This window comes from Bos javanicus, chromosome 13, assembly GCF_032452875.1.
Source record: "Bos javanicus breed banteng chromosome 13, ARS-OSU_banteng_1.0, whole genome shotgun sequence".
NCBI classification, from domain to species: domain Eukaryota; kingdom Metazoa; phylum Chordata; class Mammalia; order Artiodactyla; family Bovidae; genus Bos; species Bos javanicus.
The window spans coordinates 36,150,073-36,177,653 of record NC_083880.1 but is presented as its reverse complement, the minus strand read 5'-3'; the positions used below and the strand labels follow the sequence as shown (position 1 = coordinate 36,177,653).

At 37.4% G+C, this 27,581-nt stretch overlaps 1 protein-coding gene across 8 annotated transcripts in view; it reads left to right on the top strand.

Moving 5' to 3' along the window:
* WAC (WW domain containing adaptor with coiled-coil) overlaps positions 1-27,581 on the top strand; it is a 79,428-nt gene that overhangs the window by 32,496 nt on the left and 19,351 nt on the right. For 6 of the 8 annotated variants that reach the window (XM_061436255.1, XM_061436259.1, XM_061436256.1 and 3 more), the window contains exons 4-7: positions 11,878-11,984; positions 16,241-16,356; positions 16,915-17,027; positions 21,321-21,629. In XM_061436255.1, the coding sequence (XP_061292239.1) occupies positions 11,878-11,984; positions 16,241-16,356; positions 16,915-17,027; positions 21,321-21,629 (645 nt within the window). The remainder of the gene's footprint in view (positions 1-11,877; positions 11,985-16,240; positions 16,357-16,914; positions 17,028-21,320; positions 21,630-27,581) is intronic. The other 2 variants (XM_061436258.1, XM_061436257.1) reach the window with 1 other exon arrangement.

The window sequence follows — 27,581 nt, the reverse complement described above, 5'->3', positions numbered from 1 at the left end:
AATGCATTTTGTCTTAGACTAGCCAGTCAGCTAATATAAAAATAAGAAAGCATAGGGAGCAATGTGAGATGTGGTTTAATTACACTGCATAAAAATAACTATAAAGGACAGATGTGCTGTGAATGGGGGCTTAAAAAAAATTTTTTTTTTAAACTTTTTATTTTGTATTGAGATACAGCCAATTAACAATGTTGTGATAGTTTCAGGTAAACAGGGAAGGGACTTAGCCGTACATATACATGTATCCATTCTCAGTGGGGACTTGTTTTTAGATTGAGGGATCAGGGAGGGCTTTTCTAACAACTTGGCATTTAAACTGGAACTGAAGGATGACCAGGAAGTAGTACACAGACAGCAGTGGGAGATAGTGGTGAGCAGGTAGAGTGTATGAAGGGTCTAGGGTAGGAAAGAACTGGGCATATATTCAGAGAAATGAAAGAGGCCCGTGTAGTCAAAGTGTAGTGAGCAATGAGAAGTTTGAACGGCTTCCCTCTGTACTGATTGAAATTCAGAAACACATGTCATGATCTGAGATACATGTTAAAAAGATTATTTTGATTATTCTGTGGTGAGTGTTTTGAACTGGAGATACGAATGAAAGTGGGAGGGCAGTTAGCTATTATGGTGAATCCAGTGAATTTCTACTGGAGTCAAGAAGAAGAGGTGCTTTTAGTCCAGGATTAAGCCTGTAGGGCCCTGTAGTGCTCACTGCCTGTTTACTCTGTGTGGTATTAGGGCCAGTGCCTGAGATCGCTGAAGAGTTGAGAGTCCTGTGTTGATAATTTTTTTAGGAATGTAAGTATGAGGCACTGAATCTTGAGGGCATAGGCAGTTTGAAGGCCCTGGACTTTTCATGGTTACCTTGTTAATACAGCCCTCACCAAGAGCTAACAGAGGGAGGATAAAAATCTTACTCTAAAATCTGCATCAGTCGCCTAGTACAAAGTCAGGTGGCAGAGGTCAAAAGAAGTTACTAATATCCATAATATGCATTTCATATTTAGTTGTCATTTTTTGCAGTCTTGCACACCATTGCCTTATTTGAGAAGTAGAGATTACTACAGAAGTTAGGTGACATCTTCAAGTGTAGAGGCAAAATCTTTACTGAAGCCCAGATTGCCTGAATGAGGCCTGACTGAGTACTCTTCACTAAATAAGTGATTCTTAACTTAGTTAGACCCAACGTCCCCACCCTGCAAGAATTTTTAAGTTATTTTAAAAAACATTAAGATATAACTCACACACACACACACACACACAAAAAGATATAACTCACATTCCACGCAGTTATCACCCCACCCCCTAGGGGGAAAATTTTTTTTCCGTACCTGTTAACATCATTCCCGTTTTTCTCCCTGCCCACTCCATACTGCTGATCTGCTGTCTTAATAGATTGTCCTGTTGTGGACATGTGGTCTTTGTGACTGGCTTCTTTCACTTAGCATGGTGATTTTGAGGTTCGGTTCATATTGTATCAAATATCTGTACTTAATTCCTCCCCCTGCACCAGGTTAAAGTTTATTCACCAACAGTTCTCAGTGCTTTTAAAGTTCATTCAAGTTTTCTGTAAAACGGTATCATGTGCAACTTTACCACATTCCCGTGACCACAAGAGATTGTTTATTTAAAGCATTTCATGGAGTAGGATTTGAGAAATGATGGCAGACTTCTAAGCTAGACAAGTAAAAGTCAAATATAAGATATATAAAATATATAAGACTTCGGTATCCTTTTTTTGATGTGTAATTCACCTGCCATACAGTTCCTCCATTTACAGCTGTGCAGCCATCACCACAACCAATTTTAGAACGTTTTTATCATTCAGAAAGAAACTGTAGCTGTACCTGCAGCCCCACTCCCCTGTGGTACTGTATGTCAGCAGTCGTTCATCTCCTTTCTGTCTCTATAGAAGGGAATTGGCCTATAGGGACGTTTTATGTAAGTGAAATCCTACAACGTATAGTCCTGTGACTGGCTTGTTCACTTAGCTTAATATTTTCAAGGTTCATTGTGTTTTAACGTGTAGCAATACTTATTCCTTTTTGTTGAATAATATTCCATAGTATAGACATAGGATGTTTTATTCATTTGTTAATCATTTGTGGGGCATTTGGTGTGTTTCTGTCTCTTGGCGGTACCAAGTAGTGTGCAGTAAACATTTGGGGCCCGTGCTTTGATTTTTCTTGGACACATACCTAGAGGTGTAATTGCTGTGTTATATGATAACTCTGTATATAACCTTTTCAGGAACTGGTAGCCTGTTTTCCAAAGCAGCCGAGTGTTTACTTCTGTAGCAGCAGTGTGTGGGAGAGTGCCAGTTCTCTACATCCTCACCAACACTTGTTAAGTCTGTTGCTCTGACTGTAGCCATCCTGATGGATGTGAAGTTGTATATCATTGCAGCTTTAATTTGTATTTCCTCGATGGCTAATGTTTAGCATCTTTTCATGTACCTTTTGGCCAGAGAGTTCCTACTAGATTTGCAGATATGTTCTCCCATTCTGTGGATTGTCTTCTCGTTTCTTGATGGTGTACCTTGAAGCACAAAGATTTTTATTTTGACCAAGTCTAATTTTTCTGTTTTTTCTTTTTTGCTTGTGTTTTTGGCAATGAGTATGCCTTTAAGAGTTTTATAGTTTTTGCTCTTATATTAATTTCTGTGATTTATTTTGTATGATGTAAGGAAGGGATACAACTCAGTTTTCCTTGCTGCATGTGTTTTGTAAACTCCCAGTTTCTAGCCTGTAGACAAGTGTGAGTAAAGTAATACACACCACCTGCACATGTTAAGAGTAGGAAATAAAAGGGCAGCTTCAAAGGAAATGATGTTAAATGTAATTTGCACAGAGTAGTTGGTATCACGGAGAAGGCAGTGGCACCCCACTCCAGTACTCTTGCCTGGAAAAATCCCATGGACGGAGGAGCCTGGTGGTCTGCAGTCCATGGGGTCGCGAAGAGTCGGACACGACTGAGCGACTTCACTTTCACTTTTCACTTTCATGCATTGGAGAAGGAAATGGCAACCCACTCCAGTGTTCTTGCTTGGGGAATTCCAGGGACCGGGGAGCCTCGTGGGCTGCCGTCTATGGGGTCGCACAGAGTCAGACACTACTGAAGCGACTTAGCAGCAGCAGCAGCAGTTGGTATCAATGTGCTGAAAATATTTAGCATATTCATTTGTTATAAATATACAGGATAGCAGTACTCTTTTTTAAATAGTCTATATTAATGAAAGTGAGAGCTTTATTAATCAGTGAGAGTTGTATCTCTTATTTATGTCTAAAGTTTAATTATTTTTGGTCCTAAGTCATGTCTCCTTGATGCCAGCAGGTGTAGTATATGGCATTATTGTTTGTGATGAGGTTTTTGTAAGAGTTGAACATTTTGGTAAAAGTTCAAAACAAAACTCAATACAGTACAATGTGTGCAACAGTTACATTTCTAGAAAATTCAGGTTGAATAAAGCAGAACCAGGTTCTAGGCTCAGTTAATTAGGAGCTGATTTTTTTCAGATACAAAATGGTTCTTTGAAAAATGTCCTGTGCAGAGTAGTTAAGTCCGGTTAGCTACAGCTTTGACTTTTCATTACCAGGTAGCTCATATGCAGTCGGTAAATTGGAGAATGGCATCAATATAATGAAGTTGTGTTGATTCATACATGAAAATTTTTTTTCTAGGAAATGCAAATCAGAATAGCAGGAGTAGGATATAACTTTCAAATAGAAAGGGAAAGCCCTTATCTAGCTGTACAGGCAAGACCTCTAAAGAAAATTCAAGTCTGCTTTCCTCACTTGGCTTGGCTTCCTCTCTGTGGCAATTTATACTTTTCTGTCCATTTTTTTTGATGGTAACCTTGTTACCCAGAATCCCATTTCCATGTTCTCAACCCCAGTAATTTAATATCCCTTGAAGCAATCTGCAAACATACTGAGCTGCTTATCAGTGTTCAAGTTTTTGTTAGTGCTCCAGTTATGATAAAGTGTAGTTTTGAGTGATTTGCTCCTACCCTATTTTCCCCATAAAACTTCTATTTTTAGTGTGCAATTTTGCAGAATTTAAGGTGTTTCAGGAAAATACTGATTGTTAGGCAGAAATGCCCATTACAGGTAGATGACTTTTTTTGTGCACTCCCCCTGACCTTTAAGCATAAGTCTTTCTCTCTCAAAATATTTATGGCTGCATTGGATCTAAATTTTGGCACTTAGATTTTTGTTGTGGCAGGTGGGCTTTCTAGTTGTGACGTGCGGATTCAGTAGTTGCAGTGCAGGGGCTTAGTTGCCTGACCAGGGATGGAGCTCTGTCTTCTTCATTGGAGACCTGGACCACTAGGGAAGTCTGAAATCCCCTTATGTTTAAATATCTGTGGTCTCTGATTCTAACTTAGGAGAATACTTGGAATAAAGTGTGGCTGGATACTATTAATATATGTGTGCATGCTCAATGTGCCTGACTGTCGTGTGACCCCATGGACTGTAGCCTGCTGGGCTGCTCTGTCCATGGAATTTCTGAGGAGGGAATACTGGAGTGGGTTGCCATTCTTCTCCTCCAGGGGATCTTCCCAACCCAGGGATCAAACCCGCGTCTCTTATGTCTCTGGCATTGGCAGGCGGGTTCTTTACCACTAGTGCCACCTGGGAAGCCCTGGTCTGGATCCTGACCACCAAAACCATCTTGACAGAGAAAGTGCCTGTAAAAAATTCAAATCTTAAGGTCCCATCTCATAGAGTGTGAATCACTATGAAATTAACTTTGAATTCTACATTTTTTACTAGATTGATATTTGAGGTCCACTGCTGAACCTTCTTCAGTCATGCACATTATCTGCTTGTATTAGTTTGAATAGCAGTTTGGGGTGGTGGATGTACTTGTGATCTTCATTTATTATAGGTGTACCTTACATATTCTTGCCAGTTTCTTGAAGAAAGCATTAAGACTTAATTTCTAAGTCTGAGGATGTCGTAGGGAATTCTAGTGGTTACCATGTTCTGAATAAGGACACAATGCCATATTTTGCCCCTGAATAGACTGGAAACTTATTTCATCTTTAGAAAAGCTAGTTGCATTTCTTAGCCTTGTTTGTTTATATAGAATTGTATGTACTTCCCACTTGCCATTTAATATCCAAGTTCCCTTTTCTAATGGGAGGGCAGTCTAATTGCTTAATGCCCATTTCTTGCTGAGTTAGGTGAGTTTCCCTACATTTTTTGTCCCATTTCCCATGGTACTCTTAGGACTTCATCTTTCTCAGACTGTAGGTTATAGCCTTCTCACTCTTAAGATCTAGCTTCTGAAGTTTAGAGGTTGACAAGTAGGAGGGGTTATTCTGCCCTTTTAAATAGTGAAGATTCTGTCAGGGAGGAGGGTAGCATCTTGCACTATTAACATGAACTGTCTGTCATTTGCCTGGTCCAGGAGTTGGCAGACTTTTTCTTAAAGGGCTGGATAGTAAAAATTCTAGTTTCACGGTCCACACAGTCATTGCCACAATTAAGAGAATAGAAGTAACTGTAGATAATACTTAAATGGCTGGCTGCACGTGTGTTCTGAAAGTCTCGAATACTTGCTTCATCAGACTTTAATTTCTTAAGGTTGGTTTAAATTTGTGTTACTTAAAACAGTTTCATCCCACTTAGTCACAAATTCTGCTTTTCTCAAGGAGATAATTTCTTTTTCTTTGAAGTGGACAGCCTTTTTCTTGGTAATGTAAAGAAAGCATAGAGGTCATCAGACGTGTAAACAGCTTTTGCTTCCATTACTTTGTTGAGCCAAGCAGCATCTATGAGACAGTCTCTCACCAGCATATACACATGTATGTCTCTGAATTTAGCATTGAAAGTCTGAGTTCAAGTTTTATGTGTGGCTGTATTTTTCTTTGGATATGTTACCATCCACAGGTCATTTATTCTTTCTCTCAGCCTGAGACTATGCATTATGCTGCTATTACCAAAATAAAAAACACTTTTCTTATCCTGAAACATACAAATCCATCATGGAGTGGGATATAAAAATTTATGGGAGTTTTCAAAGAAATACTGTTTGTAGCACTCCATAGGTATGGCAGTGGAAAATCGTAACCATAATCATTGCTCTGACCTTGCTTTTCTGCCTGCTTGATACTTCAGTTTGGAAAGAACTACATGGAGAAATTAATAGTCTCAATGGGATGCTCACCCCCCCCCCCAAATACTTTGGAAGATAATATAAACTGTAGCTTTTGTAATAGTTACCTTTGGTTCAGCCAATGATAGTCATATTATTCAGAGACAAATCTTCCCTGCCCTGAGTTCTTAAGTGCATCCTTCTGACCCTAATCTAGAGAGCCTGTTGCCTGCTTTATCATGCTTCCTGTACAACCTCTTACTTATTTTGGGTTCTGTTTAAGAATATCAGTTTATTCTTAGTCTTTCGATAAAATATCTGTGTCTTAATCTTGCTCCTCACTTTTTTAGGGAGCCACACCTTTCTGCTTATGGGATCTTAGTTCCCCAACCAAGGGTTGGAAACCATGCCTTCAGCAGTGAAAGTGCAGAGTCCTAACCGCTGGACTACCAGGACATTCCTCCTCACTTCTTTTTTTAAGTTGGTAGTTTTGCTAAGTGTTGTAGATGAATCTGTCTCATAGAATGTGGAATCTAGTCCCTATCAAAAAGCTCCTGTTTCTGAAAATAGCTTTCCTCCTAAAGGCTGATTGAGTTTTTTCTCTGGATTCTATTAAAGTCTTAGACTCGTGTGTCTTGATGCTTATGGTTTTTAATTGTTATGTTGTGCCCTCTGAAAACACTGAACAACAGACCTAAAAGCTATTTAACATGTCATTTGTTCAGAGGTTAAGCACTTTAGTACTAATTATCACTTTTTTTTGAATTTTCATTGATACGAAGAATAACACTAAAGTGAATTCCTGTGTCTTAAACTTAAGAGAGATCAGTAGATTTCATTTCTGATATGTCTTAGGCTTATAAAGGACTCTGCCTAACATGTCTTTTACCACATCTTTAGTGTGGCACTACTGTTTCATAGATTTACATCTTGCTCAAGAACGTATGCAAATAAATGTCAGGGCATCTAACCCAGGCTTCTTACAGAACTACTCTGGGGACCATTTCAGTTGGTAAGACTGGCCATTCTTTCCTTCATTATTGCAACATTTATGGAAATTGCCATGGGATTCTCAACTCATAGGGTATAAATGTGGTGTTCTCTAGGCCATATAACTAGTTCTCTTTCACTTGGATGCAACTGTAAAGCTGAGTTTTTAAAAATAGTTTTTAAGTTTACACCTGAAAAGTACAAATTTTGGTGTAGATTTGAAATTTTCTTTTTAAAAGTCTTAATTTGGATTTTTTTTCTTTTTAACTGAATGTGTTGGGGTCCCCAGACCACCCCCCAGGCTTGGTGATTGTCTTAAGAGGAGTCACAGGACCTAACATTCATTACCACGGCTTTGTCTTAATAACTGCGAAAGAACACAAAGTGACGTCGGCAGAGGGAAAAGGCATGTGGTGCAAAGTCTGGAGGACACCAGGTGCAGGCTTCTGAGAGTCTTGGCCCAGCAGAGAGACACAGCACACCCTTCCTTCCTCCAGCAGCGGATTGGGACAACACTGGTGAAATGTTGTGGACTGTGGAAGCTTATTAGAGATTTGGTACCCAAGGTTTTTATTGGATTTGGATTCTTATGCAGGCATCTCTGCCTGATTTGAACCAGAAGTCTGGATTCCCAGTAGGAAAGCAGGTATTCAGCATAAACCATATCATCTGCAGAAAGGCTTAGGCACAGTGAACCACTCAACAGTTGCTGTTGTGGGAACCCTCCTGAACAGTCATTGTGCTAGCCGAGGACCAACTGTGCAAGCAGACTTTTCTAAGAATAGCAATCTCAGGCTGGCATGTTAACGTCCCTGTACACGGAGCTTATCCTTGACTGATTGCTTCTTTCGATTGTGTTTGGTCTTAAAATGTTTATTGAAGAATTTATTTACTGTATTTTTTTAAAAGTTGAGGATGTTTTACATAAATACATACTATCCAACAAGGTACATTTAAACAAGTAGATGAAGAAACCACTAGGCATCTTAAGCAGCAGTCTTGTTTTGTTGGGAAATTTTCCTCTTGTATCCCTTATATTTTCCTAAGTACATATCTTTTGTCGTATCATTAGCTTTATTGGGTCTCTGAGTCTGCTTCTAGCTTCCCCAATAAGCTGTGTTGTAGCCAACGTTAAATCTTGGTTATTCCCTTTCCTCTTGCCTTGCTGTTACTCATTCTGAGCTTGTTTTTTACATTACTGTATGCCAGTCCCCTACCTGTCACCTTTCCAGTGGAACAGACTTCTTGCTCCACTTCTGAATTCTTAGAATCTGCTGACCATTCCAGTTGAGTATGTGAAACCTTAGGTTGTCTTCTGTCCTAATCCACCTTTCTTACCCATTTGGGGGCATACCTTGGGGAGATTGCCATTTTGGTTCCAGACCATTTCAGTCAAGTGAGTATTGCAATAAAGTGAGACACAAGTTTTTTTTATTTCCCAGTGCATGTAAAAGTTTATACTATACTATAGACTGTTAAGTGTGTAATAGCATTATGTCTTAAAAAATGTACATACTTTAAGCTCCAGTACTTTGGCCATCTGATGGAAAGACCCTACTCATTGGAAAAGACCCTGATACTGGGAAAGATTGAAGGGAAAAGGAGAAGGGGACAGCAGAGGATGAGATGGTTAGAGAGCATCACTGACTTTGGTGGACATGATTTGCATAAACTCCAGAATGATAGTAGGGACAGGGGAGCCTGGCATGCTGCAGTCCATGGAGTTGCAAAGAGTCAGACACACCTAAGCGACTGAACAACCATCTTAATTTTAAAATACTTTTATTACTAAAAAAAAAAAAATGCTATTTTGTGAGCCTTCAGGAATCCTTATCTTAAGGTCTTGCCTCTATGTTGATGGCCGCTGACAGATTGGGGTGGTGATTACTGAAGGCTGGGTTGGCTGTGGCAATTTCTTTAAGACAGTGCAGTTTGCTGGCTTGGCTCTTTTTTTCACAAATGTTTCTCTAGCATGCAGTCCTGGTTTATAGCATTTTGCGTCTTTCAAAATCGGAGTCAGTGATTTCCAAGCCTGCTGTTGCTTTTATCAGTCAAATTTTTGTAATATTCTAAATCCTTTGTCATTTCAAACAGTCTTCACAACATCTTTACCAGCAGTAGCTTTGCTCTTAAGAAACCTCTTTATTCATCCATGGGAAGCAGCTCCTCATCCATTCAGGTTTTATCATGAGATGCAGCAGTTCAGCCCCATCTGCAGCTCCACTTCTAGTTGTCTTGCTGTTTCCACCACATCTGCAGTTCCTTCCTCCACTGAAGTCTTGACAAGTCTCAGAGTCACCTGCGAGGGTTGGAATGCGCTTTTTCCATACTCCTGTTAATGCTGATATTTTGACCTCTTAATGTGCATGAATCATAAATGTTCTTGCTGGCATCTAGAATGATGAATTCTTTCTAGAGGGTATTTAATTTACTTTACCTAGGTCAGTCAGACTCACGTCTATGGCAATTATAACTTTATGAAATGTATTTCTGAAAAAGAACAGGAAGTTGAAATGACTCCTTGATCCATGGGCTTGCACAGTAGTTGTTACCAGGCATGAAAACAACAAGAATCTTGTATGTTTCCATAAAGCTCTTGGATGACCAGGCAAATTGTCAGTTAGCCCTAGTACTTTGAGAGGAGTCTTTTTTCTTAACAGTGGGCTGAAAACATGTTGTAAACAGATGTGCTGTCATTCAGGCTTTGTTCCATTTATAGGCAGAGAAGATTTAGCATAGTTCTTAAGGGCCCTGGGATTTTCAGGTGGTAAATGAGCATTGGCTTCAACTTCAAGTCGCCAGCTGCCTTAGTTCCTGAGAGAGTCAGCCTGTTCTTTTAAGCTTTGATGCCAGGCATTGACGACTTCTCTCCGTGAAAGTAATAGAAGGCTGTTTCAATCTATGTTGAAAATTTTGTTGTTTAGTGTAGCCACCTTCATGAATGTAAGATTTTAGCTTTATCTCCTGGTGACTTGCTGCAATTTCTACATCAGCACTTGTGGCTTCACTTTGATGTTACAGAGGCAACTTCTTTGCTTCAGCCTCAGGATCCAACCTCTTGGCTTAAGACTTTTCGCTGCAGTTTCCTCACCTCTCTCAGCCTTCATAGAATTGAAGAGTGTGCTCTGCACTAGGCTTTGGCTTAGGGGAATGTTGTGGCTAGTATGTATAATCTTTTCTCCATCTGAACTCAAACTTTATCGACATCAGCAGTAATGCTGTTGTGCTTTCTTCGTGTGTTCACCGGAGTAGCACTTTTAATTTTCCTGCAGGAACTTTCCTCCTGCATTCACATTGGCTAACTGTTTGGTGCAAGAGGCCCAATTTGCTTTCTGTCTTGGCTTTCAACCTGCCTTCCCCGGTAAGCTTAACCATGTCTAGCTTTTCAGTTAAAGTGAGAGATATGTGACTCTTCCTTTCACTTGAGCACATAGAGGCCATTGTAGGGTTATTAACTGGCCTAATTTCAATACTGTGTGTCTCAGGGAAAATGACAGCCCGTGGAGAAGGGGAGACATGGGGGAGCAGTCAAAACACACACATTTATCATTTAGGCTTGCCATCTTGTGTGGGTGTTGTTTGTGGTGTTTCAAAACAAATTCAGTAGTAAATCAAAGATCACTCTCCACGGATTGCTGTAACAAAGATAATCACAGTGAACAAATTTGAAATGCTATGAGAATTAACCAAAATGTGACACAGAGATAAGAAGTGAACCAATGCTGTTGGAAAAATAGCACTGATAGATGTAAGATTGACACAAACCTTCAATTTGTACGAAACTCAGTATCTGTGAAGTTTAGTAAAGCAAAGCCCAATAAAACAAAGGTAGGTCTGTAGTTGTTCTTGTTGATCGAAATAGTTAATTCTTACTCAATTGTTCTCATAACCACCCTGATTCTGACTGCTAATTAATTTCCAGGGCCACTGGACCATCTAAATTGCTCTTCCTGCTTCCAGCTTTTGTTCATTATCTTGTAGCCCCCATACCACTTGCTAGTTCATTTTTTGGGACAAGGAGTAGGTGGGAAGTTGAATTATGTTACCTTTATGATGAAAAATTGATGGAATGAAACTGAAATACTAACAGTTAGACTTGGGTAGTGGAGCTTTTTGTATTACTAATCAAGTCTGGATTTTTAGATCTTGGCTTTTCTTAAGATAAAACTGGCATCCCTGATGGTCATGGTTCATAAAATTCATGAGTTACTTTAAAGCAACTGTCCTGTTGTGAGGAGATATGATGTCATTTTCATCATCTTGAAAGCAAGCACCTTCCCTGAAACTTAACTTTTGAAAACTTTATACTGTTTTAGTTAAAATTTGTCAAAACTTGAAAAAGCAAGTGTGGAAACTGTTTAAGAAGTTGAAAAGTAATTGCAAAAACTTACTAGATAATTGAGGCTTCCCTAGTGGCTCAGATGGTAAAGAATCTGCCTGCAATACAGGAAACCCGGGTTTGATCTCTGGGTTGGGTAGATCCCCTGGGGAAGGGAATGGCAACTCAGCTCACTATTCTTGCCTGGAGAATTCCATGGACAGTGGATAATTGGGTAATTGTCACTTTTGTTCTCTCATTAGTGGAACTTTTGGCCTTTTTTCTATGTATGTTGTGTCTTTAATACAACTTGTAATTTAAAAAAAAAAAAAAACCTACAGTTTCCTAGAAATGATAAAAATTCAGGTTTACAATGATGAATTAGTGATATATCTGTAGTATGACAGAAGCCCAGTATAAACATCAGCTATGACTTACTTAAAATTGTCTTTGCTTTTTATTTTTTAAAGGGACCAGTTACTCTCCCCAAGAAAATTCACACAACCACAGTGCTCTTCATAGTTCAAATTCACATTCTTCTAATCCAAGCAATAATCCAAGCAAAACTTCAGATGCAGTAAGTATATAAACGTTTGCAGTTTTGTTTTTTGAATATATTGCAAAATTTTTAAAAATCAATGTTGATCTTAATGCACCTGAACTAATGAGCTAGCTTTAATATTAAAACTGAGGATAGTCTGAATATGCCATCTTGATATTGTTTCATTAACATTCTTTTGTGGAGCAAAATTTACTGTTGTGATACTTGAGATACAAAGAACTTTAGATTATGAAACTTGTGTCTTGAGCTTTTTTCCCCATAATCTTTAAACTTTTGTTATTAAAATCTATAAGTTGAGTATCTACTATATATTCTATACCCTATAAAACATTAGTGATAATAGAGATCTCGGTCCTGAAAGGCATCAAACCCAGTGAGGTACTGTAGGTTTTTCTAAAAATGAAGTAATTGTTAATGAAGTAGTTTGAACTTTTTAAAGTTAGGATTCAAATGAAAGTTCAATACATTCATGCAAAAATAACATTTCAACTTTCCAAGCAGATGCTAGATTTTTTATGTATAGAACAGAAAAAAAAGTGGAGACTGACTGTAGGTCCGTAAACCATTAGATCAGTACATGTTAAGGTCCTGGGGGAGCCCTCCAGAGGGGACTGAGCCTGGATGAAGAGGCTGTGCTGGCCAACAGGCTGACTGTAATCCATGTAGTGGAAGAGATCTGGAATTCGTGTAGCATGGAAAGGAACAGCACCTACAAAGACATAGAAGTGTGAAAAAGCACTTTGTTTGGAGAACACAGGTTTTGCTGGTGTGGAGAAATGGTAGGAGTTCAGGTTACAGAGAGAATGGGGTCAGATCACACAGCGTTTTCTGCTTCCCATGGATCATGGACTGTACTGAAGGCAGTGGAGAGTTCCTCAAGGGCCTAGTCAGGGAAGTGCTATATTTGCAATTTAAAAACCATCAGATAGCAGTGTGGAAAATCCGTTACAGGAAGGACAAAAGGACAACTAACTGAAAGGCCAGGGAAGTATTGGTTGAATCCTACAGCCATTGCCTTGGTTATTCAGGTGGTTATCGTACCTTAAGTGGTATTTAAAACTCTTGGAGTTTATTATTTTTTGTTTCTTGTTGAATCAGTGTTATTAGTACATTTCCAGAGAAAATTGGGACATCAATGATTTTCATAAAAAACACTGTGCTTAGTTTTAAGTATTAAGGTATGTTTATGAAAACAAATCATACTGGTTATTTCAGCACAGAATTTCAAACACAGAAAACAAAAAGTAGCATAGATAGTGATTACCCTTGAGGACTGGAAACAAAAGGAAGAGGTTGGGGGTTATCAGAACCTAATTGCTCAGAGGAGGAGCCCAGCACAGTTCTCTGAGGGATATAATGAAAGTTTCTGATTCTGGATTGAGAGCTAGAAACTGGGATCCGCTGTGGCTGCTTTCTCCTGCCCTTCAGTCCTCTAATGTCTGGTATTGGCAGACTCTTAACAGAAAGCCAGCTGGCTAAGTAGAAAGTAATTTGCATTGTCCCAGCCTTAGCATCACAGAACATAGAAGGATGGTATTGAGATCCAGACAGCAGCTTGATAAACTTTGACAGGTGTTATCATCACACTGCTTCTGCTGAATCATTTTCACTAAGAAATATACTCAATATTTTACAATGAGTATCCATTTTTGTGAAAAATAGCCCCATTAATTTAACAGTCTAGCACTAACCTCATGTTCCCTTCATCACTGACTATTTAGATTTTGTATTCATCTGCTGGTAGGACAGAGGCGGGCCATGTGGACATTGTTTTGGTGAAAAAAAATTCTTTATTCAGGAAAAACAGTTTCTGATTATCTTGATTTTCAGGAAATAGATTGGCATAATGAAATCAGCATAAATAATGGGCATCAGAAAGTTTGCAACATCCAGATTCTAAAGGGTGTCAGGGGATTTCAGTATGTGAGTGGCAACAGAACAGGGATTAAATGTCATGTGTTTTTAGAATCAAGGTTCCCCTTTCTGTAAATTTCAACTCTAGGTATATAATTAACCTTCAAGTGGTAGTCTTTTTCATCATAATGTACCCAGTGGGCATGGCATTTTTTTACAAACTGATTTTAATGTTACCTGAGAAGCTGGCTTTTGAACATTAGCAATCTGAAGTAATCTGAAGGTTACTTTCAAACTATGTCTTAAAATCACTTCTAATGGACTTTTTTTTTTTGAGTAGTAAAGTAAAATATAAAATCACCATTCATTAATATTTTTGTAATGAAAGAGATGCATTGATGAATATTAGGTAGCCCAGGTTTAAAAAAAAAAGATTATTTTAACCCAGGTTAAATAAAATATCTTATATTTGTCAATTATACCTCAGTAAAGTGGAAAATAATACAATGGGAAAAACATTTAACACCTGCTTTTGCATATCAGCATTTAAATAATTTCCTTGTTTCTTTAAAAGTTTCTTCCTTAACCTGTTTTGAGGGATAGAAATAGGGTGGAGAAGATGAACTTAATTGCTAGTATGTGATTGTAATGCTGTACCCTGGAGCGCATTTTGTTAAGTAAGATATTAACTTGTACTAACCTAGGATTTGATAGACCCGTGCTCTTCAAGCTTCTCGTCTGTGAACTTTTAACTCACTGTCCTGCAGGTTGTGCCACAACGGAAATTAGTTGTCATTAAATACACTCTTTAGTTGAGGTATGGTATATGTTTGTTTTTTAAAACAAGACCTTGGGCTCGGGAAGCAGTGTGTTGATATATATTCTGATGTCTCCTCCAGGACAGGTCACAGTTTGCATAACCATCACTTTTGAAGAGCACTGGCTTAGACCTTTCTGTTCTACTCTGGTGTCCTCTGTCAGCCTTTAGACCAAATCTCCTTCAACCTCTTTAGACCGAACCAGTAAATTCCATGTAATCACCTGCCCAGCAAACCAAATCTTGCAAATACATCCATAGAGGGCTTTGTTAGCATAATAATTTAGATCTAGGGGGTGGTAGATGGTAGAGAAGAACCCTTTTGAATTTTGCCTTCTGGATTGGGTTCCTGCAGCCTGGTGAAGACTTCTCCTGGCTAGAGTCGGGTGGGTGTTGAGAGTTGACTCTCCCCTGATCTCTAGAGATTTGGAAGCACTGGGCTGATTTCCGGCAGCTTCACAATTTTGAAATAGCCTGAGAGCAGAATCTGCAGTGTTCTTCAGCTATGCTCAAAATTGTTGTGGTATTTCCAAAATTGGTGTTGATTTAGTGGAAATAATAGGTACCCGGAAACCTGAGTTTTGGTCTTTTCTTCTATCACTCATTAGTTTTGTGATGTATGGACATGTTCTCTCAGCTTGTTCCTATGTGCTGAATTCAAGCCGAATACGCAGTGCATAAGAATTCATTTCCTAAAGTGTTCAAATTGTGTCCCTCTGCACAGTGGTGAGCAAGGAAGAAGGATGAACTCCCAAAGTATAACCTTTGCTTCATTTTAATCTCAGAGCTCCTTGGTAAACAGCTATCAGTAAATTCATATAATACTAGGATTTCTACCAGATTTCCTGGAGCCAGTGCAGGCAGTTAAACATTACATTGTTGAGATTAGTTCCATGAGAACTGGGCCTTTCAGGTAATTTTTAATTTCATGATAATTTTATAGTGTCTATGAAATGACCAGCAAGAGACTGTATCTGAGAACTAAGACAGAGCAATTTTAGTTCTGGGAAAATGAGTACTGCTGATGATCCTGTATGTTGTGTGAGACAAGTTCAGTTAATACTTGACATGTCTTGTGGATTGTGAAGCTGGAGCAAATTCATAGCTTTTAATATCCTGTCTTTATACTGAAGCTTTCTTGTGTATGCTTTTATCCCCCACTAAGTAACAGTGAATACAAGCAGGTTGTTCTCTGTTACACAGATTACTGTTGTGCCTTAAAGTGTTCAGAACTGATGTGCTTTCATGCCATCAGGTCAGTCAGTTGAGTGGATTCTCTGTATGACTAGACTTCAGCAGTTAAAATTGTGTTAATGGGGGTTTTGTAATGCTTTTCTAAGGTCAGTATGATATTAATTTCATGTCTTTCTTGTACCTAGTAAAGATACTGAACTGTTTAATTTGATACTTTATAGAGTGTACCATTGTTACAGTTGAAGGTTTTCTTAGACTAAGAGCTCCTTAAGTGTACATGCAGATGATTCCATCTCAGATGAGGGCACCTTTGTCTCAGGTCTTTTCCCCTATGTGTGCTTTATAAAACCATTTACATTCTTGATATATCAAATGATTACATTAACATTTTCTAATTTTTTTTAAGCCTTATGATTCTGCAGATGACTGGTCTGAGCATATTAGCTCTTCTGGGAAAAAATACTACTATAATTGTCGAACAGAAGTTTCACAATGGGAAAAACCAAAAGAGTGGCTTGAAAGGTATTTGTGCTTAATTGAACAGTATTTCTCATTCTTGATTCTACAGGCTAACATCTTAGGATGCTAAACATTCTACATTTAGGTTTCTTAGTGTGCTATTCATCACTTCTCTACTTAATTGAAATGTTGAGCATTGTCTGTGTTTTCCATAATTTCTCTTAAAAAACCAAAAAACTAGGACAGATGAGCAGCTGTTCACAAGGTCCTTGTAAACAGTATATTTAATTTTAAAACATATTGATCTACATTTATTCATCTTTTCTATAATTTGTATTCGAATTCTTCATCTTGTAGGACAGTGTTTCCGTCATGTAGAATGTAGAATTATTGTTACCGTGTTGAGTTGTGGGGTTCATGGCATGTAAATAATCAGTGTAATGTTGCCGTCAGTGAGAAGCATTACTATTGTTGCTGTGTCCCAGGTCCCACACCAGTTACATGACATCACTGCTTTGTTCTTTGATGTTCAATGTACTGTTTCCTTAAGCATTTGACCAGAATGTTGTGTAGGTTCATTGTATCTGTTGTAATTTTTATGGGTTTATTTTTTATTTTTAGAGAACAGAGACAAAAAGAAGCAAACAAGATGGCAGTTAATAGCTTCCCAAAAGATAGAGATTACAGAAGAGAGGTGATGCAAGCAACAGCCACTAGTGGGTTTGCCAGTGGAAGTAAGTATTAATTTTTTTCTTTGAACTAATGTAGTGTTTGATTCATTCCAGTAGTTTACAGATATATGTGCATTGCCACTTATAATGTAAAATAGTTAGAAACATAACAGGTTTTTTATGCTGGATCTGTCCTTGTAACCTACATTATTTTGTTTCTTGAAAAGGGAAAGAGTATATAATAGTACATAGTAGAATGAATACACCTGTGTATTCATCACTACTCATAATGGCTATGATGCCACTGAGTTGGTTAAAAAGTAAAATTTCATGCTGCCGCAACACCCCTCTCCCCCATTTAAACTGGACACTGCAAACCTTCCTGGATTTCAATCTAATAATTAAATCAAAGGTACACAGATAGTGACATGAAATGCCTGTTTTTGTGTTGCCAGTGAGAAAACTTGTTTATCCTGGTATCTGGAAATGGTTTCATAATGATCATAGATCTGTGTGCTATCTCTGTACTGTGGGCATACCTTCATGTTCTCTTAAGGTCAGATTTTGTCCAAGTTGAACAATATGGGTAACATAAATTTATTTTTTTTAATTCAAGTAAAGTTTGAATTTAAAGATTTTACCACATATGTTCTATTCCCAGTGACTTGTCTTGCCCAGAATAAAATTTAAATGCCACATAGAATTCTTAGGCTCTTTATCAAGTTTTGAGAATTTTAAGATGTGTTTTGGAAATTCTTAGACTTAAGCATATTTGAGTTCTCATTCTGTAACTCAAAAAAGTAGGTATATATTTGGTCCCAATAAAGGATATTGAACTTTTGATGGGAAAAATTAAAGGTGAAACAGATAATATAGTTCTGTAGGGCTGAATGTTTAAAATGTGTTTCTGGAAACATTAAATTTGTTATATTAAATTGTACTTGAGTTTTAGAAAATAAAAATGGTTTAAGGTACTCTGAGAAATTAAGAATATTGTATTTTGATACAGAAGACTTTGGTTGTAGTCTCATTTTACTTAAGTAACTGACTTTTGGTGAATAACTAAAAATGAGTGGCTTTTCCTTCCAGATTAAAAAATACATAGTGCCCAGCTTGTGGTCCTCTTGAATAAATTATGGGCATCCAGGAGAGTGGCTAGTTGGGTGTAAAGGTAACATACTTTAGTTATTAGGGTGGGCCTCTCCACACAAGAGGCTGGTGATTCCCAGAGAGGAAAAGATTACCGTCTAGTGTGTCTGTTCCTCCAAAATAACCTAGGCACTTGTCCTCCCTTGCGGGTAATTAGAGATCTAATAGAAACGTTGACAGAAGTGAAAATACAAGTTTTGTCTGCTTAAAAAATATCTTTAAGAAAATAAAACCATAGTTTTTTTAAAAATTATCTCTGTCTTGTTTTTACTTTCGGAAGTGAAGTCAGTTTTTCTTCTTTATGATTTCAGAAGTTAGACGTGTTTGTTACTAAAAATGAAAGAGGGAAAATATTTTAATCTCATGATTCAGGAACACTTGTAGACATAAACTTATTTTCTAGCTGCATATAATAGTATATAAAACTACATGTGTATGTATTTTATATCAAAATCAGATTATGTTACTGTTCTTAACCTTTTCTTCTACTCAATAATGTTTCAAGGATATAGGACTTCGCAGGCGATCCAGTGGTTAAGACTTGTGCTTCCACTGCAGGGAGCAGGGGTTTGATCGCTGGTTGAGGAACTATGATTCTGCATGACTTAAGGCACTGCCAAAAAAAAAAAATTTTTTTTTTTTTCCAAACATATATTTGCTTGTCATTTTATAATTTAACTTTTATTATGTTGACTGCATGCTCAACATGTTTTTTGGACATGCTCATGTCCGGTAGATAATCCTCTGTCTGTGGAGACTGGTATGGTTTTCAGCTTTTTCCTACAGTAAACAGTGCTGCTATTCCTGTGCTTGCCCACTTACCGGATAACTTAGTTAAATTCCTAGAAGTGTAGAGGAGGAGAGTGGGTCTGTGTTTGTGTTGAAATGTAGTCATATATTACACTTTTTGAGTTTACAATGTTTGAGAAAGGGTTTTAGCTGTATTGCTGCTTCTACTTCTGCTTCTACTTCTACTAAGCCTTTGAAGTACTTTGTCTACCAAAAACTGCTGGGAGAGTTTCCTCTGTGTCTGGTACATTGGTATGCATGTAAGGTAGCACTTAAAGCTTTGTTCTTCCTAACAGCCCACTAAAGAGGTGTGGAGCAGGGAGCAGGAGGATTGGGAACACTTTACATGTAAAGAGAGAAAGGTAGAAGAAAGGATTTTTAAGAGCATTTTGGGGTTTTGGGTTTTTTGGCAGTGTTGCAAATAATCCACAATTTGACACTGAAGTTGTATAGGTGAAATTTTAAATTTGATATCGCTGCTACTGTAATTGCACTGATGTGGTTGTATTGTGTTTTGTTTGATTTTTAATCTTTATGCCTCGTAGAGTGATTGCTCTGTGGTTAGAGAAACTTTACCTTGGTGTGTTCAACAGTGACACTACTGACATTCTGGGTCAGGTCATTCTTGGTGGATTCTGTCCTCTGTTGTAGAATGTAGAGCTTGTTCCCACCTCCACACATAAGATCCCAGTGGCACTCCTCTCCTCGCCCCAGTCGTGACAATCGTGTTTCCAGACACTTGCTTAGTGTTCCTGTTGTGGGGATGTGCAGATCAAGTCACTTGAACCGTGTTTCGTCTTGAGTTGTGAGTAATAGAAAACTGTTGGGGCCGTAGCATTCTCATTTGCTATGATTTTGCTGCTGTGTCCCCCCCTCACCCCCAAAGTTTACACATGTGAGAAGTATCTTTAATTTTCATCTGAATACATTTTGGCTGTAGTCATACAGAACAAAGGGCATTTCCTTCATGAGGAAAGTGACAAGGTTGATGGGAATTGGGCATGTTTTGTTTTTGTTTTTTTTTTAAACTGTTAAATCTATCTCTAAAAGCTTGTGGTAGTGTTATTTTCAGGAAGAAACTTTAGAATAAACTTTTAAGTTGTATATGCACTCAAATTGATAGTTTACTGATAATTTAATATCATGGAGCAGATGTTTGTGATCTGATGTGGCAGCTCAGTCTTTTTCTGGTACAGTAATAAATGCATCTTCTGTAACCCTGATTTTCATTAAGTCTTCAAGTCAGAAGACCTTGTTTTGATAATGACTAAAGTTTTTGTTTTTTTTTTTTTTTTTACAGTATCCAGTACTATACCCAGTACCTTTTATTTGGCTATAATGTTAGAAGGTGTACATTGCCAACTTGAAAACTGACTTGTAGTTTAAGCATACTTCCTTCTTTGTGCTCTTGTGGTCTCTAGACTTGGAGGAACCATGAATTGGAAAAAAATAACACTGTATTCAACAGGGAGGGCATCCTTTGGTAATCATGTGCTTGAATCTTAAGATGTTTTTCTGCGTGGAAGTTGCTTTAATCCTTTAGTTACTGGGGAGACTATTGTAATTTAGGCTGGAGAATTTTTGATAAATATAGATTTTCTTTAACTGTGATTGTTCAGATTTTCCTTCTTTTGTACTTATTTTGCAAAAGCAAAAGTATTTTGAGTTTAAAATTTATTTTTGTGGCTTTAAGTTGGAAGAGAATCTGTTTTTAACATAAGTATATTTTTCTGACTTTGCTGCAGATATAGGGCTTCTATTTTCAGATAGCATTATCTATAACTTGATTTTATAACTAACTCTGGTATTTGTTAGCATTTTTAAAGTATGAGTTGATTTACTTACTGAATGGAGAGTTCTTCACAAATTCAGCCATCCCTAAATGAGGTTGTTTTAGCCCCAGTACCAACAACTTTAGAGCCCACTAGTTAGCTGCTTCAGTATTCAGAAAAATCAGGCTAACTAATAATTCTTTGCAGTTGAACCACTGTGGATGATACAGTCAATTAGAGCCAAGATCCATATTTTAAAAGAATGGATCATTTGCTTTTTCTGTTTTTAAAATATTTTTTTTTAATTTGAGTAAAATGTTATAAATCCATATATTGATCTTTTAAAAAAATATTCTGTTTGAACTATGGTGTGGTTCTAAAGAATCCCCCAAAACTAGTAGCCCACTTGAAATCTGAGTATAGAATTAATATTTATAGTCGATCTGAAATTCCTCTTCCAGTATTTGGATGTTTATATGCTAGTGGTAAAACTGCAGACACTAACTGGGCTTGCAGTTTTATAGAAAAGATGTAAGTACAAGTATGTTGCTAAATTAGCTGATGTTAAAGACAGGATTCTAACGTAATCTTTTTTCTTCCCCCTTCCGTCATTCCGACATCTCTTTTTCCGAACTCTGAACTAAAGTGGAAGACAAGCATTCCAGTGATGCCAGTAGTTTGCTCCCACAGAATATTTTGTCTCAGACAAGCAGACACAATGACAGAGACTACAGACTGCCAAGAGCAGAGACTCACAGTAGTTCTACGCCAGTACAGCACCCCATCAAACCAGTGGTTCATCCAACTGCTACCCCAAGCACTGTTCCTTCTAGTCCATTTACGCTACAGTCTGATCACCAGCCAAAGAAATCATTTGATGCTAATGGAGCATCTACTTTATCAAAACTGCCTACACCCACATCTTCTGTCCCTGCTCAGAGAACAGAAAGAAAAGGTATGCCGTTATTACTAGATGCTGCACGTTGAACTGTAGTGTGAGTTTCTGATTATATGACATGATTTCCGTCAGCTTCAGTGAGACTCTGAATTATAAATTCGTTTAAAAAGTCTTTTAGAATGTTACTGCATAGATTAGATCTTGAGTTAGCTGTAATTAGTTTTTTTCTCTTTATTTTTAATTATGGAGCCTCAGAACTGGTTTTGCATTTAACACTTTGAAGTCAAGTGCTTAATTTATAACAGTAATGGATAAAACAACTTGCTAAAGCTAAATGAGTGTCCCATCACACTTGTATAAAAGTAATTTTGGGTGTTTTGTGATCATTGTCTTCATGATTTACTCTAGAAATTGTCTCAGTTTTCACTTAAAATTTAATACAAAGAGAGACATTTAAAAACTTGTCATTTTTCACATAACACGCAACTGTTGGTTTCAGTTTGTGAATTAGACAGCTGAGTTATGGGCCATAAGATAAGGAGTTTTATGTCTGAATTAGGACTTAGTTGAAAGAAGAGGTTAAAATTTGCAACCCAAATTCCAGCTCTGTGCTAATAACCATAGAATGTTCAAAAAAGTTAGAAAAAAAATTGGGAGATGATGGATAATGGGAAGCACGGTGATGGGATAAGCATATTTGTATAGGCCAGTCACAGTCCCAGACTTAACACTGTTTTATGAAACTAAGGAAATTTAAAGGCATTAAGTAAACACATCACTCTCATGACTAGACTCATTAGCAGATTAGCATCGGTAAACCGTTGAGGAATTTTTCTTTCGTTTGGGTTTAGGAGATGTGACAAGGACCTATTGAGTGTTTAAGCTTTTACTGTAATATCTGGCCCACTGTTTCACACTGACTTAATTTGTTGACAAAGGATTTAAGTATTTGGGTTTCTTTCGCTTCTAGTTTCTTCTCCTTTTATGTATGTTGTTTGAACTTCCCCTGTAGCAGTTTTTACACATTATTAAACCATGCTTTATCATATAGTGCATAGTACATAAGCAGGGTATTCCAAATGTTGTCAAATTCCCCAAAGATGGTGTATCAGAATTCATTGTACAAGTTATATTTGCCCTGATGCAGAACTAAATTTCCAAGAGAATTTCTAAGAGAATTTCTTAGAAAATATGATTTAATGCATTAATTGTTAGTTAGTAGTACTTTCTAAAGGAAGTTTGGTTTTCCAGTTTTGTCAGTTTTATTTTGGTTACAGAACATTTTATTTTTAAAAGCCTTTCTCAGTTTGAAAAAAAAATCCTTTGGCCTTAAAAAAGATCTTTGGTATTTATCTCATTTTACCTCTTGTTCATTTAACAGCCTTTTTTTCAGCTCTTACCTTCATCTTGGAATTCTTTTCTTCCCTGACTTCTAGAATACTGCTGCTGTTCAATTTCCCCATTCTTCTCTTCTTGCTCCTTAAATGTCGATAGAGTTTAGTCTCTTACTGTGTTACTTTTCTTTTTTCTTCCCCCTAACATGTTCTCATTTGCTGGCTGGCAATTCTTAGGACTACTTTGTCTACATAAGTAACTCCCAAATCTTTATTTCTAACTCACACACATGTCTGCTTCTTTATCTAAGTAGTTGGTATCCAGAAGTTAACATGTACCAAATGCCTTCCTTTCCCCTAATTTGCAGGTTCTCAGCGATAACACTATCCTCCCAACTACTCCGTGTTCTTTAACATTCTTGGCCTTCTACCCTTACCTATCCATCAACAACTCTTGGATTCTTCCAGATTTTATTCGTGTATGTCCTTCCTCTTGCTACTGCCACTGCCATGAGACTCAGATCATGGCTCTTGAAATAACCTCTGATAACTGCTGTGCTCTGGTAACTGTGTGTGTGTGATAACTGATAATTGTGATAACTTCTACCCAGTCTGTGCACTTAGCATTGACATCATTATACTGGTTGTGTTCTTTCTTGGCTTAAAATTTTCTAGTGGTTTTATCCAAAGGATCAAAGTTCATACTTCTCAGTAAGACAATAGCAAGTCCTTGACAGTCTGATTGCATCTGTCTTAACTAGCTTGATCCTCCAGTATTTTACTCTTACATTCTCTATATAATTCATCTGCTAAAAGCTTATACTTGATCACATTATGCTCTTCTATGGTTTGATCGTTTGCAGAAAAGGATATATTCTTTGCTCCATTCCTGTTCTGTTGAACTCAGGACTCTTTTTTTCAGAGCCAGCTATGATGTCCTTCTGTTCTCAGTGTCAGTTAACCTCTCAAACACTTTTCTTCTGGTCTGTTATTGCACTTACCACTTTATTATTTTAGTTCCTTCAATTAGACTGTCCTATGTAGGGTTAGACATTATTATGATTTATTGCTTTTTGTACTTTTTTTCACTCCCTGCCCTCCTTCAAAGCTTCAAGCACCATTCCTGAGAAACTTAACATAATAAAAAGTAAACTATACCTAGTTTGGTGCTAAATATTTTGATTACATTTTATTCTTTAAAACCACATTGTGAGGAAAAGAATTGTCTGTTAGCTATGAAAAGCTTGAACATTGCTGAAGTCTGAACGTATTCTGTAAGATGCGGTTTCTCCAAAATCCATGTTCTTTCCATAAAATTGTACGTCATGAAACAGATTACAAATAATTCATGTTTACATTCTACAGAGTGTCTTTGCTGATCACAAACTTTATGTGAGAATTTTACATATAATTTTAAGCTTCTAGAAAGCAACCTGATAACCTTGGAATTGCCTGTGTGTATAAGGAAAATAGTACTTCCCCTTGCATGTGAATTGAAACAATATTATTCCCTTAAATAAATTGTGTAACAATTTGCATCTTTTCAGATTGTTTTCCAGTTAGTCTAAATTTGTAAAAAGGTCCATAATTTGAAATACTTTTTTTTCCCCTCAATTGAGACATCTGTGTTATTTCAGTTAAGCTTCCTGTTGACTCTTCTCATCAACATAGTGATTTCCTTGTTTGGATTTTCCTTAACAAATAATTAAGAGGTTGATGGTTCATATTAGATGGGTCTTGGTCTTAAGTGCTAATAGTGTAACTAAGCTGTATTTTAAGGGTGTCAGCAATAGAATGCTTTAATAAAAAATACAAGAGCAGGATCTCTGTCCTGACCACTTCTATATCCCTAGAATAGGCAGTCGGTATTTGTGATATGTGAATAAACTGAAAGAATGGTAATGCGCTGTTGAGGGCTGGGCAAGCACCTGCCTTGGTCATGGTTTAAAAATGTATTTGGAGAAGAAGTGTTACATATGTTGTGATCTAATTAAAGAAACCAGAAATAGATCTATGTAATGCCAGTGTATCTTCCATTAAAAAGAACCTAAGGCAAATCATTCTGTGCTTGCTTGAGGCATAGAAGTGTGGAGGAACTATGAAGCTGTTTGGTTTTGCAGAGAATAATAATTCTAATGTTAGGTAGAGTGAAACAAGGGTGTCAGGTTACCTCCTTACAGATTTATATCTTTGTTATAGTAACATTTGAACATCTGGTGGCAAGATTACTTTATTGGACAACAGAGTACAGAGAAACTCTGAGCTTAAAAAATGCTGAATTTTTACAGATTGGTAGCCCGTTGAACATTCTAAACTGGTCCTGACTCCACCCTCCATTCCAGATTTGTGAAATGACAAAATAGGCAGGAGACATGGGTCCTTGTTTTTTGATTTGGCCAAACAAGTGCCAAAGTCAGAAGAGATTAAAATTTCTTATTTAATAATTTTGAGTTACAGTTTATTAAAATAAGTTTGAAAAGTAAACAGTAGCTGCAGAAGCAGACCTAGTCAGTGGCCTTAAGTAATTTCTCAGAAAATTTAGCATGTCTTAAGAGTCAGTCAGTCACATGCTGGCTCTATAGTTTTGTGCCTCAGCTGGTAAAGAATCCCCTTGCAATGCGAGAGGCCTGGGTTCGATCTCTGGGTTGGGAAGATCCCCTGGAGAAGAGAGAGGCTACCCATCCCCATATTCTGGCCTAGAGAATTAATGGATTGTATAGTCCACAGGGTCGCAAAGTGTCGGACATAACTGAGCGACTTTGACTTTCTATAGTCTTAATCTAATAAGAAAGGGATTAGTCATTCTTAATATGAGGTATAAGTTAGTCACCTAAACTTCCTTTTTGTGTTCGATGACGTTTGTCGACTGGGTGAAGTTAAAATGAACTCAAAGACTTTCCAGTGTATGTTAAGGCAGTAAGCCCACAGAGGAGGTCATAACTGGTTTTAAGTGGGCCACCATTCAGCCCTTCCTTGCTTTGCTTTAAACTACTTTTAGGGTTACTAAATATTCATATAAAATTAGACCAATTGGCCATAGAGGTACTCAGATGTTTGAATAACTGGGGACATTAATGGGGAGAGGTGGTTAGTCTGATTTAGTCAGTGAGTTTACTAAAATTACGTTAATAAAGATGGCATTTTGAATAGTGGGACAGAGGGAATACTGGTGGTGAAAGAATATTAGAAAATATTTGTTTATAACTTGAGAGTGAGTCAAGGAAGATCTTTTAAATCAGACTCAAAACACATTTGCCTTAAAAAGTTCATAATAACTTTTCTGTGACAGAGATACAAGAAACAAAGGTTGAAAGCAAATACTGAATTAAGAGAAAATATTTGGAACATATTTAAAACACAGTATGTTAAAGGATACATTAAGAATTCATCAAAGCAGTATGAAAAAAACAATCCAGTTGAAAAATGAGCAAAGGATATGAACCAGCAATTATAGAAGAGGAATTTTAAATTGCCTGTCTTGCTTTAGAATAGTTAGAAAAATTTACTCAAAATGGGACAAAGGCCTTAACTTAGGAGATAAAAGCTATAAACCTCTTAGAAGAAAACAAGGTAAAATCTTTATGACACTGGATTTGGTGCTGATATCTTGGATATGACACCGAAAGCACTGACAACAGAAGAAAAAATAGATAAATTGGACTTCATCAAAATTAAAAACTGCCTCAAAGGAGGCTCTAGAGTGAAATGACCACCCATGGAATGGGAGGAAGCATTTGTTAAGTCACATCTGATTAGGGGTTAATATCCTGAATATACAGTCGTATGACTCAACGAGAAAGTGAACAGCCCAGTTCAGAAATAGGCTGCTGCTGCTACTGCTAAGTCGCTTCAGTCATGTCCGACTCTGTGTGACCCCATAGACAGCAGCCCACCAAGCTCCACCATCCCTGGGATTCTCCAGGCAAGAACACTGGAGTGGGTGGCCATTTCCTCCTGGGCAAAGGAGTTCAAAAGACATTTTTCCAGAGAACATAATCTAATGGCCAGTAAGCACATAAAAAGGTGTTCAGCATCATTAGTCAACAGGGAAAGCAAATCAGACCACAGTGAAATATCACTTTATACACATTGAAACACAGCCGCTGTGGAATACAGTTTGGCAGTTCCTCAACGGGTGAAACATAAAATTACCGTAGGATCCTCCAGTGATTCTTGCTTAAGTGTAATCAGGAGAATTGAAAGCTACAGAGTCAAATGGATATTTATACACCAAGGATCACAACAGCGCTGTTCACAATAGCCAAATGGTGGAAACAATCCTAGGGTAAACAAAATGTGATATATATATACATGCAGTATTACTCAGCCTTAGAAAGTAGTAAGATTGTGATACACGCTGCAGCATGGATGAACTTTTAAAACCTTATGCTCAGCAACACAAAAGGACAACTATTGTGATCCAGTTCTATGAGGTACCCCAAATGGACAAATTCATGAACACAAACTAGAGCTGTGCCTCCTTAGGGTTTGTGAGATGGGGAGCTATTATTTAATTGTTTGAGCATTTGTTTGGAAAGATGAAAAAGTTATGCAGGTGAAATTATAATGGTTGTGTGTCAGTGTGAATACACTTAATACTACTGGATTGTAAACCCAGAAATGGTTAAAATGATTAGTTGTATGTTGTATATTTTTCAGCATGAAAGTTCAAAAG